Source organism: Oryctolagus cuniculus, chromosome 21 (genome assembly GCF_964237555.1).
Source record: "Oryctolagus cuniculus chromosome 21, mOryCun1.1, whole genome shotgun sequence".
Classification (NCBI taxonomy): Eukaryota; Metazoa; Chordata; class Mammalia; order Lagomorpha; family Leporidae; genus Oryctolagus; species Oryctolagus cuniculus.
Genome location: NC_091452.1, coordinates 23,322,465 through 23,345,422, shown reverse-complemented (window position 1 = coordinate 23,345,422; position 22,958 = coordinate 23,322,465). Strand labels below are relative to the sequence as shown.

At 51.1% G+C, this 22,958-nt stretch overlaps 1 protein-coding gene across 28 annotated transcripts in view; it reads right to left on the bottom strand.

Moving 5' to 3' along the window:
- The window catches only part of MTMR3 (myotubularin related protein 3), a 146,007-nt gene that overhangs the window by 7,163 nt on the left and 115,886 nt on the right, over positions 1–22,958 (bottom strand). For 19 of the 28 annotated variants that reach the window (XR_011385144.1, XM_017350667.3, XM_070065803.1 and 16 more), the window contains 12 exons: positions 20,101–20,214; positions 14,816–15,021; positions 14,159–14,290; positions 12,552–12,663; positions 9,715–9,910; positions 8,793–8,978; positions 6,438–6,608; positions 4,848–4,993; positions 2,828–4,235; positions 1,752–1,862; positions 1,234–1,322; positions 522–548 (listed from right to left, as the gene is read on the bottom strand). Coding sequence is in view for 27 of the 28 variants with exons in the window: in XM_017350667.3 (XP_017206156.2) it covers positions 522–548; positions 1,234–1,322; positions 1,752–1,862; positions 2,828–4,235; positions 4,848–4,993; positions 6,438–6,608; positions 8,793–8,978; positions 9,715–9,910; positions 12,552–12,663; positions 14,159–14,290; positions 14,816–15,021; positions 20,101–20,214 (2,898 nt within the window). In the remaining variant the exon portion in view is untranslated. The remainder of the gene's footprint in view (positions 1–521; positions 549–1,233; positions 1,323–1,751; positions 1,863–2,827; positions 4,236–4,847; positions 4,994–6,437; positions 6,609–8,792; positions 8,979–9,714; positions 9,911–12,551; positions 12,664–14,158; positions 14,291–14,815; positions 15,022–20,100; positions 20,215–22,958) is intronic. The other 9 variants (XM_070065807.1, XM_017350674.3, XM_070065808.1 and 6 more) reach the window with 3 other exon arrangements.

Here is a 22,958-nt window from a genome sequence, read left to right as displayed (position 1 = left end):
CAAGAACCTGTGGCTACACAGCAGCATCTCCTACCACCAGCACGTAGGCAGTCCGCCGCTGGGGTTCACTTCCCGAGCCTGACACGGATTTGGCTGCGGCTACGCTTTTCTAAGTAATGCTTCTCAGGGCTACAGACAGACCCAACGTGGTCTTCCCTTGAAGCTTCCACGCTAAACAACGACCTCTGTCCAGTCCTGGTCTGTTAAAGGAGCACGGATGCTGCCCGACTTGGAGCCTGCCGGCACGGCACCCTTCTGGCAGCTCCACGATGACTGACCCCAAAGAGAAGGCTCCAGGACTCCAGCTGTCTCTGCTGGCCCGTGAGCTCAGGAGACGCGTGTGGCTGCAGCCCGACTCACGCAGAGTCTCCTCAGTTGCTCTGGATGGCCCCACCCTGCCTGCCTGTGTCCCCCAGCCCCAGGCTTCCTCCCAGTGCGTGCAGAGGGGGTCCGCCAGCATTAGTGTGGAGGAGTTATTGCAGGTGTGCAGACATCACAGACAGGCTGCTGCCAATGCTCACCACGTCTGATCAACACAGTCAGCATCCCTGCAAGGAGGGGAGAAAGAGCTCAGAGACGCCGACCCGAGGACGTCTGGGCCCGGGGTGCAGGGCAGGGAGATTGTGGTCCTAGAAGCATCACTAGTAAAAGGTCCCTCCTGGAGGCAGCGTTCGGATAAGCTTCCGGCTCCAAGAACACTGAGCATCCTACAGGCGCCGCCCTGGCCGCGCCACAGCAGCGTTAGTGACTCACTACCCCGGCCTGGGAGCAGAGACGTCAGCAGCCTTCGGGTCAGAAGACACTGTCCTCAGCCCTGCCCCAGCCACAGCTGCTCACCGGCGGCCTGAGGAAGACGGGGTAGGGTCGGGAGCAGGCGCTGAGAAGGAAAAGGAAGCTCCCTGCCCACAGCAGCCAGCGTGAACGGGAAGGCTGATGCTGGGAATAAGAAACGCTGCTTGTGAGTGGTGGCTGCTGCTCCCTCATTCAGGAAACACAACAAAGACAGCCTCATTGGCGTGCTTCAAAATGTAGTAGCTGTCACTGGTTGCGATCGGAGATACTAGGCGTGTTTGCACAAACACCACTTTCAGAGGCACAGGAGCTAAGACACCTCAGAGTCTCTCAGAACTCTCCCAGCCACACACCCACAGCCCTCCACTCTGCAGGCTCTCTGGTCCAACCTCAGCCTCCACACCCGCCCACCCCGCCCACCCTGCCACAGCCCAAAGGCACCTGCAGTGGTGCTTCCTGCTGGCGAGCCAGAAGGCACTGTCACAGGCATAGCAGTGAGCAGCCAGGTGGTCAGGGAGCCAACGAGTCATCTGTGAAACAGAAGGGGCTAGGTTAGTGAGCGGGACAGCCATGCCCGCTGAGCCAGTAGAGCCGTGCTAGGGGTGGCAGAGTCACGAGGACATCGGCTCCCGCGGCACCAGCCTAGCAGGTCAACAGTACAAGAAAGGCGTCCAATTGCTTCCCTGGAGACAGTGGCAGGCAGCAGCACGTGGGTGGCTGTGAGCTGGCAAAGCCCCCGTTGATAGAGGCAACGAAGAGAGAGGGCCAGCTAGCCGGGTCTCCCTGGCTCAGCAGTGATGGGCTTAATGTGGGTTCCCAGGAGCTGAGATGGCACGGGCTCAAGGCTACCTGTGCTGTGAGGGTCCTCCTTGGCCAGGGGCATGGGTCAGGGGTGGGTGTGGAGAAGAACTACAGGACAGTTGCATGGATGGCACTCAGAGCAGGGGCTGAGCCTGTACCTCCGTGTCCTGTTTATCCACCTGCTCCCAGCTGGCTTCAGAGAAAATCTCTGTGCTGCAGTGAGACAAACAGTTCTGATCCAGATTGCTTTCCGAGTCGGGGATTGAAGTCTGTTGGCAAACAAACAAAGCTGAGCAGAATGAACCTGGACTCCTCCCAAAAGAAGAAAGGGCTTGGTGAAGAGGCAAGCCCGGGGGCTAGGGGCAGGCCTGAGTGTCAGGGCTGCCGAATCTGTGGATGCATCAGCCATCAAGAACTGTGTTGAATAGGTGCGGAGACAGCAGAGCTCCGCTGAAGAGGGGACATGGGTTACGTGGAAAGGCAGGCCTTAGGATTCCAGGAAGTGAGTGGAGGAGGTGACCAGGATGGAGAGGGAACTCCGAGTGTCAGCTGCTTCACTGGGCCGGTCGACCCACTTGGTTAGCACTGAGTGTCTGGGTCATGCCCTCCTTTCTCTGAAGGATTCTTCGGGGAAAAGCAGAAACCACCATTGGCATGAAGCAAAAGCCAAAAAGTCGTTTGGAAGTGAAAGTCATTGGATGTGCCCGCCTTTAATGTACGCTGACTGCTTCCGAGCCAGGCTCACACCGAGTCAGACCCACCCAGAGACAGCACCCCCTGACAGCCTCCCTCTGGGACGCTCAGTTCTGGCCACCGAGCCCCATCAGCGCTAATTCCTCAACCGTGCAAGGAACCAAGTCTTTTCCTCCATCTCTACTGCTAGTACCTGACACAGGATGAGTACACATATTTTGCTTAGAAAGAACTAAACCTTCAAAGCTGTAGCCCACGTGTGGAAGGGCCAACGCCCTGCAATGCCTTCTGCCACCATCTGAGCCTCTCCGAAGAGAGGGCATCCAGTCCGCAGCGCAGCCGACGCGTCCCGTTCCCTGGCGCCTGCACAGGGAGCAGAGCGGCTGAGAGCAGAGGCTGAGCTGCTCCGTGGCTGGGGCTGCCGACCGCCTCTCTCCCTTGGGCTCCTCTGGACCTCCCCCCCAGGCACGTGGGCACACGGGGCACGCAGGCTCGCTAGGCCATGCCCGCGTCCACGATGGAGGAACCACTGCCTACTCACCACTTCGTCCCCAAAGTCCCCATTGAAACGCAGGGAGCTGCTCAGGTACTGGCTCTCCAGTCGACTCTTCAGCTCCTGAACCTGCTTCTTCAAGGTCTCCACTTCCTGCTGGTGGCCCGACTCGATCTGGCGCAGGCGCTGCTGGATCGTGTCCGTGTACACAGGCATGCCGTCGTCGTCCAGGTGGCTGCGGGAGGGCTGGTCGGGGCTGCTGGCTGCAGACGGCCTCCCGGAGTGGCCGTGCAGCCATCTGTGGGGCACGCTCCTCGAGTGCAAGTGGGCAGAGCCGCAGCTCACGGCAGACAGCTGGCGGCTCAGAGAGTCCTTGCGCCTACCAACCTCCCCGCTGGCGCAGTGCCCGTTGAGTGTGGGGTACTTGGCGAGCGTGCTAAGCCCCAGCGGCAGTTCTGAGGCCTTGTTTTCAGCCTCTAGGGCCCCATTGCACACAAGCCCCTCTTTACATTCAGCTAAAGGCAAGGCACAAGGGGCACGCGTGGGGCTGAGAGTGCTGCCAGGGGGAGTCCTGTGCACCACAGGCCCGATCTGGGGCCTCTCCAGCAGGTTCCCCTGCGAAGGCCCGGGCCCCGTGTCCTTGCTGCTGTTTACCAGGCAAGGTCCGGGACGCACTTGGGGCCCACTTGCTGACTTCGCCTCCTCTTCTGTTAACATGTCCATGGAACTGTCCACATTTGGTCCTCTGGTCTCAAGTGGGACTTGGGAAAGTAGCAGAGAACTAGACTGTGAGGTACCATAGCCGACTTTTGCATCTACTGGGACCGGAAGAAGGGTTTCCTCCCTCCCCTCCGTAGTGTCTGCTATCTGCGGCTGCTCCACACGGGCCTCCTGGGCGTCCTCCCGCCCCGACGGGACAGACGGGACAGACGGGACCTGCTGAGACCTGGGGGGGACACTCTGCCCGCCCTGCTGCTCAGGAACAGCCTGGGCAAGCAGAGACAGGCTCACGCCCAGATGGCTCCTCAGGGCAGCATCCTCCAGCCCCGGTTCTTGGTGAGGCACCACAGCCGAGCCGTCCGCTGTCCTCCTCCTGCTCTCCCTTCCTAAGGACGCCTCCTCCTCTTTGTCCTCCTGTGTGGCGCAGCCCCTCCTATGAGCAGGCTCCTCTCCCCCACTCTCCTCTTTGGTGGCTTCTTGCAAAATGTTCTCCATCTGCGCTTCCACTACCCCGGCCGCCACCGACAGCTCAGCGCCCCCCAGCACTTTGCTGGGCTTCCCAAGGCCGTCCACGAGGGGCTCCTCTCCCGAGCCGGCCAGGCTGCTCAGTTCCAGCGAGCGCCGGTGCTCCTGCCACTTCTCATTCAGGCTGGGGTCGCTGCTGCGCCGGCTGGCCAGAGGCAGCGTGTTGTCACAGGCTGAGGGCAGATTGTCGAACGAGCGTGTCTTTGGTAGCCTACAAGAAAGGAGTTTGAGGGCAGCTCGTCAGAGGGGAGGGGAGACAACAGCTTTAAGAAGCAGCTCTTCTGTCATCGGGTCCACTACAGCCCCTCCCGGCGCTGCAGCATCTCCGAGGCGAGGCTCAGACTGCCAGAGCGGCAAAGCCGAGTCCTGCTTCCAGTCTGCACCGCCCGCCTGCTGCCCCTACATACACACAAGCGCATCGAAAAGCTGCTGTAAAGAGACGTTCCTCGTGATGCTGCTGTTTTTCAGCAGTAGCACTGCTCAGTTTTTGATGCAGTATTTTAAATGAACTTATTATCTATCAGTCTGAATTTAATAAAGGTAATTCAGAAGTGGCAAAGCCAAATTCTCCACCACCTGACAGCATCTATCTTTCAAGCCTCTGAAGACAACTGGCAGGGAGGGAGGAACGCAGGGTGGCGGTAACAAAGGAGTCAGGGACTCGCTGCACCCGAGCCATGCTCGACACTGACAGGGCCCTCCCACCTCCCTGAGCAAACCCGGAGAGCTCAGAAAGATGCTGCACGGTGAGCCCCCATCATGCTCTCGGAGCACGCCTGGGCACGGCCTGGCACGGGAACACGCCACACGACTGGAGGCTCACCGGCTCAGGGGGGGGTCATCGGGGCTGGTGCCTGGAGCTGGGTAGGGTGCGCAGCTGTCATCCGCAGGGGTGGACGGGGACGGGCAGGGCAGGTACACCGCACTCCACAGCATCAGGTTACGGACGTGGCACACAGGGTACAGCACCTGGAGAGAGAAGGGGACATGGGTTTAAACATGTCCAGGGAGGAGTCGGAACAAGCAGGCAGCTCCAGCACCCACCAGGCCAGCCCATTCTCAGCAGGGAGGGGCCCCTGGCAGTTACAGGCCTTTCTAGAATAGGACTAAAGGTTTCATCCAGCAAGATTTTCCAGCCAAGAGCTCTCCTGGGTACGAAAAGCCATAGGCTTTTTCTCAAGACCTGTCTGCATTAATTACTTCTCAGGTCACCTTTCCTGAATGAATGACTTTTGTCAGCTTGATTTGTTGCTTTTACTGCCTAAGAAAGTGAGTCATTTCGTTAGGTGGTGATTGTCCATTTCCTTGGAACAAAAGCTTGGCTGCAGCAGACACTGTCGAACCTGTTTTATAGGATCATTTAAATTCTCAGGTGAAGAGGAGGGAATTTTTTTTCCTGGATTGTTACTTTCCTAGCAGGCACAGTAAAGAAAAGTGAGAAGCAGTTGGTTTAATGGTTTTTTCCTCCCCCACAACTTAAACATGAACAGTCCAGCAAAGCAGTGTAGCCTCTGCTAAGCCTCCTCCTGACTTCTTTTGGGTTAAGATGCATTCTGACACAGGGAACAGAACGGGAACATAGTGACAGAGACATATGTACCGCCCTTTCTCTGCTTGACTGAAGGTATTCCTTTGGGGAACAAAGTCTCACGGGCCTGCCAGCTCGCATGTCAACAGAGAATCACAGGCACATGTGCCAACATCAGATGCAGTTTTTTGCTGAAAGAGAAACTGCCGTGGCTATCAGCACTGGGCACATGGAGAAGGGGCTGGGAGTCTGGCAGCAGCTCCTTCTGCGTGACCAAGCGCATCCAGCAAACAACTTGAGTGCCTCTTCCGCCCTTCAACTGGAATATGCCAGGAGCACTTGGTGGCAGACTCTGGAGCATTCACCGTCTAAGGTGACAACGTTAGAAATGTGTATGAAACCATCCCAAACAAAGGGTGGTGAGGAGCTGGTCAGAGCATCACCAGGAAGCCGGCTTCCCTCAGCACAGTATGGTTGGGGGGAAAAATGGAGCCAATTCATCTAGAGACAGCACACAGGGGTACTGGCGTCCAAAACTGGAGTGCCTGGTTCAAGTCCTGGCTACTCCATGCTTCCAATCCAGCTTCCTGTTAACGCACCTGGGAGGCAGATGACAGCCCAACACCTGTGTCCCTGACGATCACGTGGGAGACCTGGATGGAGTTCCTGCCTCATGGATTCAGCCTGGTCTAGCTTGGCTACTGCCAGTATTTGGGGAGTAAACCAATGGATGGAAGATCCTCCCCTCATTCCACCCCCACACCTCCCGCCTTTCAAATAAATAAGTCAATCTTTAAAAATCATCAGTACTCAAAAAGGCTCCAGCCCATCCCCTGGCCCCAGATTCCTCCTGCTGGTCACAATGCGAGGATGAAGGGTACGTACGGCTTCTGACTGAGAGGAATACAGCAGGTTTTTGAAAGCCTTGTTGCCTGCCCGAAGAAGCGACCACACAGAACATGTCCGCTCCTGAGTATGCTTCTCCCCTCTCTCCTTGGCATTGTTGCACAGGAATGTTCCAAAGAGGCAGGAGTAGGTGTGCTGCACCAGTTTCACCTGTGAGAGTCCAACAAGTCAAAAGTCAAGCAATCGGGCATCACATCCTACAGCTGGGCCAGTTTACCCTGATGTCCCCGAGGGCACTGCAGCTCCCTGGGTCGGGATGGAGTGGCCACAGTCACTGCACACCACCAACTGCTGCGCCCAGGCCCGATCACCAGCACTCCTCAGTCAAGGATGGACTGCTGGCAGCCGCACTCTTCCCAGTTTCCCTGGCAAACGGTCTCCAAGATTCTAAGCCGTTCTCACGAGTGACAGAGCAGATCAGCTGGGGCAGGTGCAGGTCAGTGCTCAACTCACGCCTGAGCTGACAGCACACTTGTTAAACTACTCACTCACTCAACAAGTCATTACTGAGCTTTGCCATGCCCCAGACAGGACCACAGGCGGGGGTCTGCAGCAGAACCAGCCTGCCCTCTCGCGCTGCTGACACTTGCTCTCCTGGGAGGGGTGGATCAGGGCTACGGAGAACAAGCATGCTGAGGGGGGGCGGGGCAGTGTGCTGAGGCCTGAGGGAAGTGCGACACAAGCTCACATGAGCAGCGGCACACACAATGACTGAGGCGGACACAAGACTGCAAGGAGGCTGCACAAAGGCGTCCCAGCAGGAGATGAACCGCTTCAAGGAGGCCCTGGCAGTCACTAGGACTTTGACTTTGGCTTTGAGCAGATGTGTGGCATGGTCCGTCTATGTTTTAGAAGGATCACTCTGCTGGGTTGACTCTCTGGAACCAGGGTGGGAGGTGTTGGTGGCATGGACGAGCGTGGCACCAGCAGAAGTGGAAACAAATTGGGTTTTAGAAGTATTTTTAAAGCAAAGCTGCAGAATCTGACAGACTGAAGTGGAGTGGAATTTTTGCCCCTGACAAATCAAAGGATGAACTGCCTTACACTGAGATGAAGAACTCATGGTAGATCAGGTTTTGAGGTACAGAGCCATAAAAGTCAAAGAGGTAAGTTTTGGGGGCTGGCGCTCTGGGGTAGCAGGTAAAGCCACCTCCTGCAGTGCTGGCATCCCACAGGGGCTCTAGTTCAAGTCCCAGTTGCTCCACTTCTGATCCAGCTCTCTGCTTCTAGCCTGGGAAAGCAGCTGAAGATGGTCCAAGTCCTTGGGCCCCTGCACCCCACATAGGAGACCTCAAAGAAACTCCTGGCTCCTGGCTTCAGATCGGCCCAGCTCTGGCTGTCGTGGCCATTGGGGAGTGAACCAGCGGATGAAAGGCCTCTCTCTCTGCCTCTGCTTCTCTGTAACTCTGCCTTTCAAATAAATAAAAATCTTTTATAAAAAAAAAAAAAGTTATGAACCTAAGTTTGAAATGCCACTAGAACAACTAAGTGTATTGAGGTACCAAGCAGTCACAGTTGGACGTGTTGAGTCTGGAGTCAAGCGGAGAAGGCATCTAAATGGGGTCGGCAGTTAAAGCCAGCAGACTGCATGAGAGGAGGAGACAGGAGCAGCGGGGTGGGGGTCCTCCGAAGACCACTGAGGTGAGAACAAACACTGAGCACCTGGAGGTCCACTGCTACATGGTAACGAGGGATCAAAGAGATGGAGCCGAGAGTGGCTTTGGTGAAGTGATGGGGGCGAGTGCCGGCTGGAAGGGGTTTGAGAGGAAGGGACAAGAGGAACCTGAGAGCAAGCACAGAAGACGGGGTTCCGCTGCGAAGGAGACCACCTGCGCCAAGGGGGGAGGTGACGGGAGACGGGTGATGGCGCGGGCATTGCTGTGGCCGGGATCTCAGAGAGGGAGCGCACGCAGATGCAGCAGGCAGTGCGCGGACCCCGGAGCTGGCAGAGCAGATGAGCGGGGAGGGGAGCGGGTCCTCAGAGGGAGAGAGGCTAGAAGAGGCAGGGACAGTGTGGCCTGGGGAAGGATGGGGGCAGAGAGCAATCAGTCAGGTGTGGGGGCTTGGGAGACGGCCTGGAGGGCACACAGGACATTCTGACTGAGAACTGCTCTTCGAGATTTCCATCATCCCTTTTTAAAGCCAGATTTAAAACTGCCCAGGGCATTGATGCACACCTGGTATACCTGGATTCACTGAGTAAATGGCTGTTTACTGTCACTTTTAAATAACAATGGGAGAAAACACTGCCCTCTCTGAACTTCTGAAAGCACCGCGCAGGCTCCCGTGCACATCCCCCGTGCAAGGACGCAAGGACGAGGAGCTGAGACTCACGAGGAACGCCTCGTTGAACTCCAAGGAGCACGGAAACTGCCTCTGCAGCTGGTGGACGCAGTCGAGCCACTGCAGGAACACCGGGCACCGCTCGTTCAGGTCGTCGGAGTTCTCCCCGTGACCACACCGGTCAGCGAACTTATGGCCAAAATCCAGCCACTCCATTTCCACGAGGACCTGGAAACCCTGCAGGGAAGCAGCCGTAAAAGACCATTTGTGCTGGCCTGCCCAGGCCAGGACAGTCCTTAGCCTGCTGTCACTGACACCAGTCCCTCTGCCAGCCTCCCCGATAAGCCCACCTGAAGAATCTGCACAGACGGCAACCCCCCGGTCTCCTCCACTCCACTCGAACCGCTGCAAGGTACTAACCGGGCACTCGTCTAAGCCCTCACGAGTCTGTTTCAACTTTTAGCCTCTTGGACTGTCTAAAAGCTCCCCTCCCACAAATTTTTTTTCCAATTTCTCTATTTGGGGGAATTTTTACAATGTCATAAAAATCCTTCCCCACCCCCCAATTTTACAAACCCTCACATATTTTAGAGCACGTCATGGTTTTTCAACCCAACAGGTGGTAATTTTCAAGTAGGGCGCCTTTCCCACGGAACATCTGGGGCAGTACAGAGACCCGTTATTGTGATGAGCGAGCCAAGATCCTTTTCCAGAACCCATGTCCCTGGGCTCAACTCCCAAGTACAAGGTCTCGAAGGAAAACAGGTCCTCTCAGTATCTTGTCACTCAATCTGCCCCATTTTAAGAAGTAAAAGGACTGTGGTAGGCACCACCACAATTTATCTCAAGGTAAAGGAACTATGGTTTAAAAAACAAGAAATCTCCCTTTCTTTGGAGCGAATCCTAACTCCCTAATCTGAGCACAGAACCCTCCTAGAGGCCCGCATTCTGCACCCACTCTTCGGAGGCTCACCTCGATGGTGCGGTAGTAAGGGTCCAGCAGGAGCTTAGCCAGCGCCACTATCTGCGGGGTGCGGTCCCAGCCGTCGGAGCAGTGCACGAGCACCGGCCGCTGGTCGCGGTCCACAGCGTGCACTACGAGAAGGGCGGACTTCAGCAGCACAGACAGGTGATGGAGCCATTTCGTGCTTTCCAGAGCTGACAGCCAACTAGAGGAACGGGAGCAGATGCTGAAATGCTGGCTTTCATGACTGGCTGGATCATGCCCAGTGCCTGTCAAATTACAAAGCAACTCCCAAGACTTTTCTCTGCAAATAGACTACACTAAGACAAACAGAAATCTGTGTTTATATAGCATGTCCAAGAATGAGACCCCAAGCCCTATTATGCAATAGAGGAATGTTTTAAAAATAAGGATGGTAATTAACAGGATGACCTCTGGTTACAAAATCTTTACAGATAATCTCCCAGAGAAAATTAGTATTTAATATTTTTCAGTCCATGATAGGAATATATAGTGTAACTCCTTCCAGAATTTTCTCCTAAAGGAAATATAGCCATGAAGATGTAAAGTAGAAGATATTTGTTGTATTCAGTGATAATCAATTATGCCCAACAAGATCTAAAAAAAAAAAAAAAAAAAAAAAAAAAAAGGCAGTAAACTCACAAAAGCAAGACTAGAATGAGAAGCAGGCTGGATGCTGCTTACAAGAATGCCTGTTACCCAGACCTAACACCCACACCCACCATGATGTGACATGGGATGGGCCAACCTGATGTTTTACATAAATTAGTGCCCCAGTGACCACACAGTACTGCCGAACCCAGGCTGTATTCAGCAAGGTACTAGAAGAACCTTGTTTTCCAAAAACCTTCAAAAGTATCAGCAAGAATTGTTTCTTGGGAATAATCGCGAATTGATCACAATTGTGTTTTATGATTGTGTTGACACTGTGTTTCTTATGCTTCTCCTGCCGCCAACCCCCCAAAAAGAGGCATGGTTTTCCCAAATGCAGTCACATATGGAACTAACAGAAGGGGGCTCTGAGGAAGCTTTCCCAAGATGAGGCTTATTATAAAGGCCTACTGAACTTGGGACTATGAGCTTCTGGAACAGTTGAAGGAGGGAGCCTTTCCAGACAAACAGAAGGCAGTGCATATGCGCCGGTTTCACATGGATTCCTGTCCTACCAACCAGGCTGTGACTCCTCAGAGCGCTGACACTGGGTCTTGGTGCCTGGGGCACAGGGAGGAGTCGTACTGCCTAACGAACTGTACGCCTGTCATGGTTTGTAAAAATCTAATTGCAAGGCCTTCTCCTACTAGGTACCAGAGAACATTCTTTCCTGATGGATCAACTGTTTGTTCTCATTCTTCACATAGTCTTGAAAGAAACAAAAAGATAAGACTTAGGAAAGCAAGTACTGAATTATCTCCTTGCCCCTGGAGAAATGGTAAACAAGAGAATCCGTGTCCAGTTCTCCTGAACCTGACTGAACCGGCTGTACCGTCTCTGCCTACTGGAGAAGCTGCACGCCGCGGGGCCGGCCGAGGAGCTGCCCAGCGGCTTCTCACTCCCTGTCCTGTTCTGAAGCTGGGGCGTCCTCTGGCGCCCCAAGCACATGTTGAAGGCTTACTCGTAGCTGGTCCCACTACTGCAGTAACTTCTTTAGATCCACAAAGGAAGCTTCAAAGCTGCATTAGCATTTGCTGCCAAGTGCACACCAAGCATCACCTCTTCTTTAAAAAAACACAACACGTGCAGGCATTTGGACCAGGTGCAGGTTAACATGACAATGTTCTCAGTAAATGAGACAGCAGTTACTAGAAGGTATGAAAGCAACTAACCTACTGACAACTGCATCCTTGTGAGTTTAAAAAACAGCTTTTTAATAAAGAATTTCAGTATGTGGAAGGTATTAGACATCATGTGGGACTGATCCTTCTTTTTGGAAAACTGGGACCCACACCACTGATCAAGGTCACACAGTCAGTTCCCGGCAGACTCCCTGAGTGCTAAGCCCCACCCCTACTGTAGGGAGTCCCAGAGCGCCTTTCTGGGGCCAGGCCAGCCCCGAAGGACAGTGCTCTGCGTGCAGCTGCGACGAACTGCTAACTGCACGGCTTGCTGCTGGGAGGAGCAGCACAGTGACGCAGGAGGAGCGCAGCACGGCTCACTGCAACCCTGAGCGCTACGCAACAGGAGCCACGGCAACAGCTGTGGGCTCAGCGCAAGCCCCAGAAAAAGCAAAGTTCTGTCTTCCCTGGCTTCCTGAAGTAGCGAACAGTTATCTGTGTATCTGTCTTTCACAACAGTCTTCCTAACTTCTCACACATTCAAACAGTACTCTGGGAGAAGGCAGACCTTTACCTTCCTCACTGCGAACGCCACTCATTCATTTTTAATAAGCACTAAAAATCATGGTAATGTTCTCAGTAAATAAGAGAGCAGCGCAGAAACTGGAAGCAGATATAAAAGGAAATGACCTAACAAATGTAATCCTTTTAGAACATGATGAATTTTGACTGGTAAGTGCCACAGGACATCAGAAATCAAATAATTAAATTACTCTGCACTGAAAACAATGTGAGAGAGCTCCTCAGAACAAGGAGACACTTCTGCGCTGGGGTCTGAGCTCTGTGCTGTGTTTACTTTAAAACCTTTCAAAGGGTTACATTTTCTTCCTAGTATCTCCTATGCGCTGCTATGTTCCTGACCCCGGAACAAGAGTACCCAAAAAGAATGAAAGTACAACAGAAGTTCACTAGGAAATAGAAGCAAAGACACCTAACTCAATTTTGTTTAAAAAAAAAAAAAATGCAAAATTAGAGCCATAGCCAAGGTCTTACTTTCCCGGATCCGGCATCTGTGTACACAGCAATCGTAGGGACTGAAAACTTCTCCGAATAGAATGAATGTTTGCCATCCCCATAAACACCACTTCACAGTTCGGGTAGTATTCTGAAGAGAGTAACAATAAAGAGAACATAAATATATTGAATTTAAAGCCCACATGGCCAAATTTAAAAGAAGCAAGCTGGCTATAAAACACACCCATCACGGCTGGCGCCGCAGATCACTAGGCTAATCCTCTGCCTGCAGTGCTGGCACCCTGGGTTCTAGTCCCAGTTGGGGCGCCGGGTTCTAATCCGGGTTGCCCCTCTTCCAGTCCAGCTCTCTGCTGTGGCCCGGGAGTGCAGTGGAGGATGGCCCAGGTCCTTGGGCCCTGCACCCGCATGGGAGACCAGGAGGAAGCGCCTGGCTCCTGGCTTCGGATCGACGCAGCGCACCGGCCGTGGTGGCCATTTTTTGGGGGGGGGGGGGGGGGAACCAACGGAAAAAGGAAGACCTTTCTCTCTAACTCTGCCTGTCAAAAAACAAAAAACACACCCATCATGGCTGCTAATGCAGCTGTAGTGTTAGCCCAGTGTTTTAAAAGACAGTGCTTAAATTCTAGTTTTGCAAAAAGGGTGAAAAAGAAAGTTTAAGTTGTAAAAAGATACATAAAAGTGAGTGCTGTGGTGTAGTGGATAAAGCTGCTGCCTGTAATGCCGGCAACCCATACGGGTGCTGGTTTGAGTCCCAGCTACTCAACTTCTGATCCAGCTCTCTGCTATGGCCTGAGAAAGCAGAAGGTGACCCATGTCCTTGGGCCCCTGCACCCACATGGGAGACTTGGAAGAAGCTCCGGGCTCCTGATCAGCCCACCTCCGGCTGTTGCGGCCATCTGGGGAGTGAACCAGCAGATGGAAGACCTCTCTCTCACTCTCTCTACTTCTCCCTAACTCTGCTTTTCAAATAAAATAAATAAGTATTTAATAAAATAAAAAAATTTAAAAAGAATGCAATTAAAAAAAAAAAGCTGTTATCTTTTAAGAGGCAGACCTATAAACTTCCATCTCGCCCACGATTTCATTCCTGATCCTCATCGACACCTTGTAGCTTCGGAATCTCATTGCAAAGACCCTGGCAGAAGAACCCCTTCAAGCGTTCTGATTTCACCCTGGTACCACTTCCAGTGCCCAGCTTAGCTCACACCCAAACACGGGCTCGCAGCCTCTTTTCGTGCCACCAGACTCCAGTTAGTGCTGAGGTGGCCCCCTCCTGGGGGTATGCCACCTCTGTCTCCACCTCCATTTCCAGGGAGTGTGCCAGGAGGCGGGTGATGAGGACACCCACCGTCACAGGCAACAGGAAGCCAGTGGACAGGCCTTACCGCAGGGCACTGCTTCCCTCACACGTGGGGCCAGCACAGGGCTCGAGAGGACCTGGCCGCACTGCGCTTCCCTTTCTCTTTCTCCTCAGAAAAAAGTGCACAGCGTTAAGAACCCAAAGAGAAGCTCTGGCTCTCTCAAGACAGGTCCAGACTGGGAGCCAAGCCTAGGATGGGCAGGAGCTGGACTCAGACAGTCGAGGTACGGGGTGGGGTCAGGGGACAAGGCACCACACACCTCACCTGGGCATTCGCAACCTCCTCCTTTGGCTCTGTTTGCCACAGCTGCTGCATAGGATCGTGCGTCCAAGATCAAAAGCTTCTGTGGTTGGATGGCTAAACTCTCTGCTCCTGAAGCATTTGACAAAGAGGAATCTAGGGACACAGAGAGGGGAGGGGACTACATGAGCCTTTCCCTCCCAGAACTGTGCAAACTTAAGAACTGCAGGTGTGTGTTGCAGTATTAAACAACAACAAGTCAGTACTGAAACTCTAACTACAACCCCATGATACACGGACTTCTCTAATTGATTTTCTGTTTTGCCTTCTTATTAAGAGATGGTAAGGATTTACGCTTCTGGGACACCCATGAAAACCCACACAGCCCAATCTCCCATACCTCATTTTTAAACCCACAGTCCTCTCCTGAAGTGTGGCACCCACCCCCCACACTCCATTCTTATCACAATGGCAAAAAAGATGACAAACACTAAGTGCTCAAAGCTTGAAATAATGGGTTTCCTGGTTCTCTGCCAAGATCCACGACTCCTCGCACAATCCCTCAAATGAAGCTTCAGACACTCTAACAAAATCGTGTCTTTTAAGGAAAAAAAGACCATTTCAAGAAAGAGCTCTCCGATGCTGTGAAAGTTGGTGCCATGGGTCCTGGGAGCACCTTACCAAACTCCACATCTGAAAGGTCTCCCCCACTGGCAAAGTCCCGAGCAGCGTTCCTGGTCGACAGCTTGCTGCCACTCGATCGGGAGTCAGAGGCACAAGCTTTGGCTACTGATTGCACCAGGTGTTCATCGTCTGCGTTTCGCCAGCCCCACCAGCTGACCTCTGGCTGTCCACAGCGGGCAATGACAGCGCCATTGCTCTGGTGCCTGTGTAGGGAACAAGAGACAACAGCTGTACTGATGCCAGAGGCCCCCGTCAGATGCGCTGTGGTCACACAGAAACTAAGGGAATGGATTTCCAACGCCTCACTCAGTAGCATGACTCTAGGTAACACGCGACTGCGTTGACTCCAAGGCCTCTAAGTATTAAAGAGGGCAGAGGGGCCAGCGCTGTGGTGTAGTTGCTACAGCCGCCACCTGCAGCGCCAGCATCCCATATGGGTGCCCGTCTGAATCCCAGCTGCACACTTCCTATCTAGCTCCCCGATAATGCACCTGGGAAAGCAGCAGAGAACGATCTAAGTGTGTGGGTCCCTGTACTCACTAAGGAGACCCAGAAGTTCCTGGCGTCAGACTAGCCCAGTTCCAGCCATTGTGGCCATTTGGGGAGTCAACCAGCAGATGGAAGATTTTTCTTTTTCTCTTTCTAACTCAGCCTTTCAAATAAATAAGTAAATCTTTAAAAAGAAATGCAGATATTTAGAAAGTAAAATTAAAAAAAAATCATACACTAACAGAAATAAACAATGTGACATATATGAATCTTTCTTATCATACCATCAGAAAAATCTCTGTAAAGTTACTAACAAAATGGTAAGCATGTACTCTTACAGAAAATAACAATATTCACAATTTAAATGTTTGAATTTTCAAATCTGTTTTTGGGAAATAAAGTATAAACACCCTGATGTAACAAATGCAAAAACAGAAAAATGTGTTGTCTCATTGACTTTTTTTAAAAACTCAATGTACGTCTCATTTGGTTGTTGTTGTTTTTTTTTTAAGATGTATTTATTTGAAAGGTGGGGTTACAGAGGCAGAGGCAGAGAGAGAAAGTGGTCTTCCACGCTCCTAATAGCCACAACAGGTGGAGCTGAACCAATTCGAAGCCAGGAGCCAAGAGCTTCTTCCAGGTCTCCCATGTGGGTGCAGGGGCCCAGGTCATAGCAGTCAGGTGGATTGGAAGTGGAGCAGCCGGGACTCGAACCGGCACCCATATAGGATGCCAGCACTGCACACAGTGGCTTTACCTGCTATGCCATCCATTACAGCAACTGTATGCCACAGCTGGCTTAGAGAGTCTTTTCAAAATAAGATCCCACCTTTGGACTGAAGCACCTGGTCCACAGCAATTGCTTTATAAAACTCCTGAGATTTCATGAGTCACCAACTGCTTTTATTATAGGCGGATAGCTCAGTGAGCCAGCTATCCTTCCTCAGGCTCTCAGAAGCAAAGTAACAGGATCAACCTGGTAAACCGTACTCTGATGGATCCTTTATACAGAAACAGCAGAAAGCATACGCCTTATATAAAAATGCTATTAAAACCCAAACATTAAAAAAATAGAAAAATGAAATGAATAAAGGGGCCAGCATGTGGCACAGTGGGATGTGATGCTGGCATCCCATGTTAGTGCTGGTTCGAGTCCCAGCTGCTCCACTTCTGATCCGGCTCCATGCTAATGGCCTGGGAAAGCAGTAGAGGGTGGCCCAAGTCCTTGGGCCCCTGTACCCATGTGGGAGACCGCGAAAGGGGTTTCAGGCTCCCAGCTTCAGCCTGGCCCAGCCCTGGCAATGGCAGTCATTTTGGAGTGTACCAGCAAATGGAAGACTTCTCTCTCTTCCTCTAATTTTGCCTTTCAAATAAATCTTAACAAAAAAAAGCTTTTCCTAATTAGGCAATTTTAGCAATTAAAAAGTTAGAAAAATGATATTACTTTGCAGTAAAAATAAAATTCTGATATAAGCCATAACACTGATGAACCCACATGTTAAGTGAAAGCAGCCAGTCACAAAAGGCTGCGTGTTGCGTGATTCCATTCATATTAAGTGTCCAAAACAGGCAAATCTATAGAGACAGAAAGTAAATTACTAGTCCCTCGGGGCTGGGGAAGGCAGTGTGAGGAGGGAATGGAGAGTGACTACTAATGGGTATGGAATTTCTTTCCAGGCTGATGAAAATGTTCTGCACAACTCTGAATACAGTATACTTAAAGTTCACTGAATTGTACAATTTGAAACAGTGAATTTTAGGTGGCACATTTCAATAAAGCTGTTTTGCTTTTTAAGTTATAAAAGTAATCATGGGTGCAAGTTAAGCCACCACTTGGGATGCCCACATCCCACATCACAATGCCTGGTTCAAGCCCTGGCAACTCTGCTTCTGCTGCACCTCCCCGCTGATGCACCTGGAAGGCAGCAGACGATGGCTCAAGAGCTTGGGCCCCTGCCACCCATGAAGGAGACCACGATGGCATTCCAGCCTCCTGGCTTCAGCCTGGCCCCAGCTGTTGTAGGCATACGGGGAGTGAAGGAAGCACAGGTCCCTCTCTCACTGTCACTCTGCCTTCCAAGTGGATGAAAAGTGTTTTTTAAAAAAGAATCAGTTCATTGTAAAATAAATCATCATAATAAAAAGCTGGTAAGCAAAAAAATTTAAATGCCCCCAAATTCTATATCCCAGAAGAAACTTAGCGTGTATTTTCTTTAGAACTGTTTCTAAATACATGTACGCACACATGCACAAAAACGTACGGCAGATGGATTTAAAATCATACTACCCAATCTGTCTTCTTTGGGCAATATGAGAAATATTTTCATTTTAACCCTAAAACTCACAAGTTATAAATTAAATTTGGCAATTAGCAGTTTGCTTATAGTTTTTAAATCCTTTCTCACTGGGAAAGACAAGCAACTGAAAACACTTGCATGTCATCAACACACTCAACTAGCTCACGGGCTGAACAGGGCCAAACTAGAAAAAACCTCGCTGTTTCTTAAACGCCACCTAGCAGGTGACGGCCCAGGCAGCCGCCGCGCTGAAGGGCTGCAAACCTCTGCAGCAGAGGTCTCTCTGAGCCTTCTCCTCTGCACGCTGCCCAGCAGTGCGTGGGAGAAACAACAGGTGGCACTCTGAGGCCTGGGTCTTCAGCTTTAAGGGCATTCAAACAGCTACACTTCTGCTGGGCTACTGAAATGAGCGCTTACCTGTCTCTCCTCTTTAGACTTTATGAAAGGTAACTCAGACACTACAGCGAACAAATCACGGAAGAAAAGCATTTGTCTCACTTAAACAGAACCAGGAAAGTATAAAAGTTGAGATGGCCAATGGATAAATACCTGTAACTGTTTAAAACATTGAGTGCTCCAATTTTACACAGAAGTACAGAACTGCTTTGACTGTCCTGAGCTGAGTCAGGCGAGCTCCCGACGTGCCTAGGAGTTTCTAATCCTCAGCACACGCGCAAAGGGGGAGCTGGGAACTGCACCACAGATGGGCACCCTGCCCCATCTTGCTGTGCTGCAGCCATCTCTGCCTGCCATGGCGACTCCAATGCGCACTCCTGCCACAGCAGGGCAGCCCCAGTCCTGCCACTTCAGTGCAGCGCTCTCAGGCTGCGGCTGCTGGCACCTGGCAGGCGGGACCACAGCGTGCACAGCTCCGCTCGCGGGGCACGGTGGTGGAGTCTTGATGTCCTGCCACATGTCCCTCCCTCACAAAGCCCCCAGGGTGCGGCTCACAGATACAGGACGCAGGACCTGAGACACACCAGTTCCAGGGAGTCTGTCAGATTTTACACGGACCACATCAGCAACTTAGATCTATCATGTTTTGAAAGCAGAGTTTTCTCTGAAAAACTGCAAATAAAAAATACTCTCTGTGTATACCCTAAGGTCTCCAAAAAACCAGGAAAAGCCCTAGGGCTCGTGCCTTTTAGAATTAAGTTTTAAAGGGGGAGAAAAAAAGGCTTCCCATTTTTATTACTTTCTATGAAGTTTTTCTTCAACTAGGCCTGAATCGTCAGTCTTAGACTTCTCTGCCAAAAGAGTGAATTCACCATTCCCTCACTTTGGAAATGAGAGTGCTTCTGCCAAACGCCAGGACTGCTGACCTAACGCAGCTGCTGGCTGGCACGGCAGTGAGAGCTGCTTTCCCTGCCAGTTCGGCGGATCACGGACAAGACTGATAAATCCCTTCAGCTTTCACTACCCTCCAACTCCTGTGGCAGCCTTCCCACTTGAATGATAGGTAACCTTGGTGTCCTATTTTGCTAGGAGAGTCTGAAAACAGTGATGATCACTGAAATCGAAACCTGACCGGGCTCCACTGGACAGACTAAGTACCTCTCCATCTTTCTCTCTTCATGGGTGGCATTCCACTCTGCCTTCAGCAGCCTAAACGGACAAGCTGGTTACTTCTTTGGGAATTCTACAAGGAGAGAAATCCCTTCCTACACCTTCACTTCAGTGGATTACTTTGTGGTTGAAAGCATTTCTAACTAAGCCACTGGTCTGGCCCAACGCAGGGAAAAATCTGCAAACTGAGAAAAGGAAGCAGAATGGAAAGCTGGAGCCGCTGCACAACAGGAGGAGCGCCGTCCTAGAAATCCAAGTGCTTCTGGGAGAGCAGGCGTTCAGCACACGGGGTCCCAACCCCTCGGCATGCTGTTTAGAGAGCCCAGATGTCACAGCGTGTCTGCAAAGTAAGAACTCTTTCCATTTTCCTCAGCAGGGACAGACTGAAGGTGGTTAGAAAACCTGTTCAAGGTGCCGCAGTGAGAAGTGTCAGCACACACCAGAACTCAGCTCTGTAGCTCCAGACCAGAACTCATGCTTTGTCACCATACTCCCAGTCCCTTCCACAACCTGTATCCCTTGGTTCTCAGGCCTCTGACCTCTGAATCTTCTATCCACTCAAGCCTCAACCTTCTTCCTCTCAAAACACACACTTAGGACTCACCACTCTCTACCCCAAAGTCCTGCTAACATCTGAAGCTAAACGCAATCAGCATATTACCTTTACCCGGGATGTGAGAAAAGGATCCTAAAACAGCAAGTGCGGTCACTTTTCTATTAAAAAGTCCTCATCAGTGTCACTGAACTACTAGCTAGTGTTCTGCATGCGCTGAGTACTGACATGGTGCTACGGAACAGCTCTGGTAATATGGAAGCACAGGTCTTGCCTGGCAAATCCTGAACCCTCCCCCTCCCTTCCCAGGTGAGCAGAACACCACATGCAGTGGGCAGCAGCACCAGCCCAACCTGGGGGTGGTCTGGCTTACTCACCTGTAGACAACAGCAGGGATGCGCTTCCAGGACCTGAAGCTTGCTACGCTTTCTAGTTCTTTGTCAGTGATCCAGGCAGGCACTATGAGCTCTTGTGGATAACTCCCGCATAACCTGAGAGACGGGCGAGGGGAAGAAAAGGAGAGAGACGCTGGGTCAGCCAATACATGGGTGTTGATCTCACCATCACAGGGGCAGTGAAAAGACAAGCAGCAGTATTCCTAGGGCTTTGGTCTCCCCCCAGAGGGTTGCCTTAATTGTTTGTTTGTACATCACACTGTTCCACTTGATGCTGCCTTTTGGAAATCCGGCAACCTTCACTAGCAATGAAAAAAGAGGGCAGTCTCTATTCTCATTGTTACTGTTAGAATAAATATATTTTCACTACATGAACATGCAGTACAATTACTGGGCACCTCTACCAGACGGTCAGTCTTTGAGGCCTTTGTCAAAGGGAAACAGGGGAAGGAAAAAGCCTACAATTTCAAGTTTCCAGAGACTTCAAAGGATTCCTGAACTCGTCCTGTGATCTGAACCAAACAGGGCATCCTACGTCCAGGAAACGGGCACGGCTCTGGGTGTGCCGAAAGAGCACTGCACGCCAGCCTCCGCTCAAACACCAGCAGCCCCACTGAATCAAGTCTGTGACGGGATCCGCTAGTGAGCACAATTTCCACAAAACACAGCGAGGAAGAACCTAACCTCAGGAGGGGAAAGCTCTCACTTCAGCAGGGCAGATGCTAGCTAACACTAGCCAAGCTAAAGCCCTGCGCAGCAGTGCTTCTGACGGGTTTTACTTGCAGGGCAGTGTCCTACGGGTAACCCAACCTTCCTTTTAAACAATTTTTAAGAGAGCTCCATGCACTTGTTCATCCCCCAAATGCCCGCAAAGGCAAGAAATGGGCCAGAACTAAAACCTTCCACATGGGTGCCAGGAACCCAATTACTTGATTTATTATTGCTGTCTCCCAGGGTCTAAATCAGCAGGAAGCTAGAGTCAGGAGCCAGAGCCAGAGCCAGAGCCAGAGCCAGAGCCAGAGCCAGAGCCAGAGCCAGGCACGGCCAGGTACTCCCATGTGAGATACAGGTGTCTTCACTGCTGGGTCAAATGCCCATTCTCCCATTCTTTCTTTCTAAAAGTCAAAGTAACAAGGCCCTGAAGTGGTCTTTGAATATTTTAATAAATTTATTTTTGATAAATAATGTCATTTAAAAAAAAAGAAAGAAAGTAACAAGGCCTTTAGTCCAGATCTTAAAACATACAAACTCCACCACCACCCTGCTCCAGCCTATCTTATACATCAGGAAAGAGGCAGAAAAACACAAACAGGCTTAAGACACGGGGGTTTGATCATTCTGCACTATGTATCCCCAACCCGTTCTCAATTTCCACATGTTTCAGGATATTAAAAAGCAACTGAACCATGAGAACGGCTATGGCCAAGAGTAGCTATGTAACTTCCTAACTCACAAATTGCTGAAGATAACCCGGGACACACTGACCACAGTTTATGAGTCTTGTTCCTTTGTTTCAAACTCAAGAGTATATTTGGTTCTTATTCTTCTTTTGTAGTAGGAAGAACTTTTTTTCTTTAAGATTTATTTATTTTACCTAAAAGGCAGAGTTACAGAGAGATCTTCGATCCACTGGTTCACTCCCCAGATGGCCACGAGGTAGCTAGGCTGTGTTGGGTTGGGACGAAGGAGGGAACCTGAAGTTTTCTGGGTCTCCCACAAGGGTACAGGGCCCAAGCACTTGGGCCATCTTCCGCTGCTTTTCCCAGTCCATTAGGGTGCTGGATGGGTAGTGGAATAGCTGGGACTCCAACCAGCCACAATGCTGACCCCAGGAAGAATGTTCCAATGTCCTGAAGACTAGTTTTGAAGTAGAACTAATAGATTCAAGACAGGAAGTTAATTTTTAACCCTATATTAATTAGGGATTTTTATTCTAACAATTCACAGTTTCTGAGTCTACCCAATTTTCTGAACATTATATTCACTGTCCCACAAGTACTACATTACCCACTAGTCAGCTCCTCAAAGCCACCAATTGCGTGCTCATTTGTGGGTAAGCAGTTTCCAGTACAGAAAAGACGGGCTACACTCGGCCCAGCAAACAGCAGCCTCGGGCCCTCTGTGGCTGCCGTCCTCCAGCCTCCACCCTACTCTGTCTTGATTTGTTGCTGAGGACAGAGGAAGAGGACCGATAGGCAGCAGATTTGTCAGCAGGTCTTAACTCCTGGCCAAAGCCCACAGGAAGAGCTGTGTGTAGTAATTTACTACTTTTTACAGCTTTCCCGAAGACAAGTGAAATATTCAAGTAGCCAGCACAAAAAGACCAGGAAAATCATAATTTGAGGCAGCCTTTCAAATGACCAAAAGTGCTTAGTGCTACACAGAAAAACTTAGGAGGAGAATAATCTATTAACATAAAGTTCCCAATTTCCTATCATTTTATAAATTTCAAATTACCAAAGTCACAGTAGCTAACTGTCTCCCTCCATGAAAACACACTTACATGTTTTAAGGAAACAGGTAATGGCTAGATATTTAACAATGCTCACATTAATAATTAATAGTTAGGGGCTAGCATAGTGGTGTAGCGGGTTAAACTGCTGCTTGTGACATCGGCATCCCATATGGGCATCAGGTCCCTGTGCTGGCTGCTCTACTTCTGATTCAACTCCCTGCTAATGGCCTGAGAAAGCAGTGGAAGATGGATCAAGTACTTGGGCCCCTGCACTGACACATGAAACCTGGAAGAAGCTCCTGGCTCCTGGATCCGGGCTGGCCCAGCCCCACGTGGGGAGTGAACCAGGGGATGGAATCTCTCAATCTCTCTCTCCCTCTCCCTC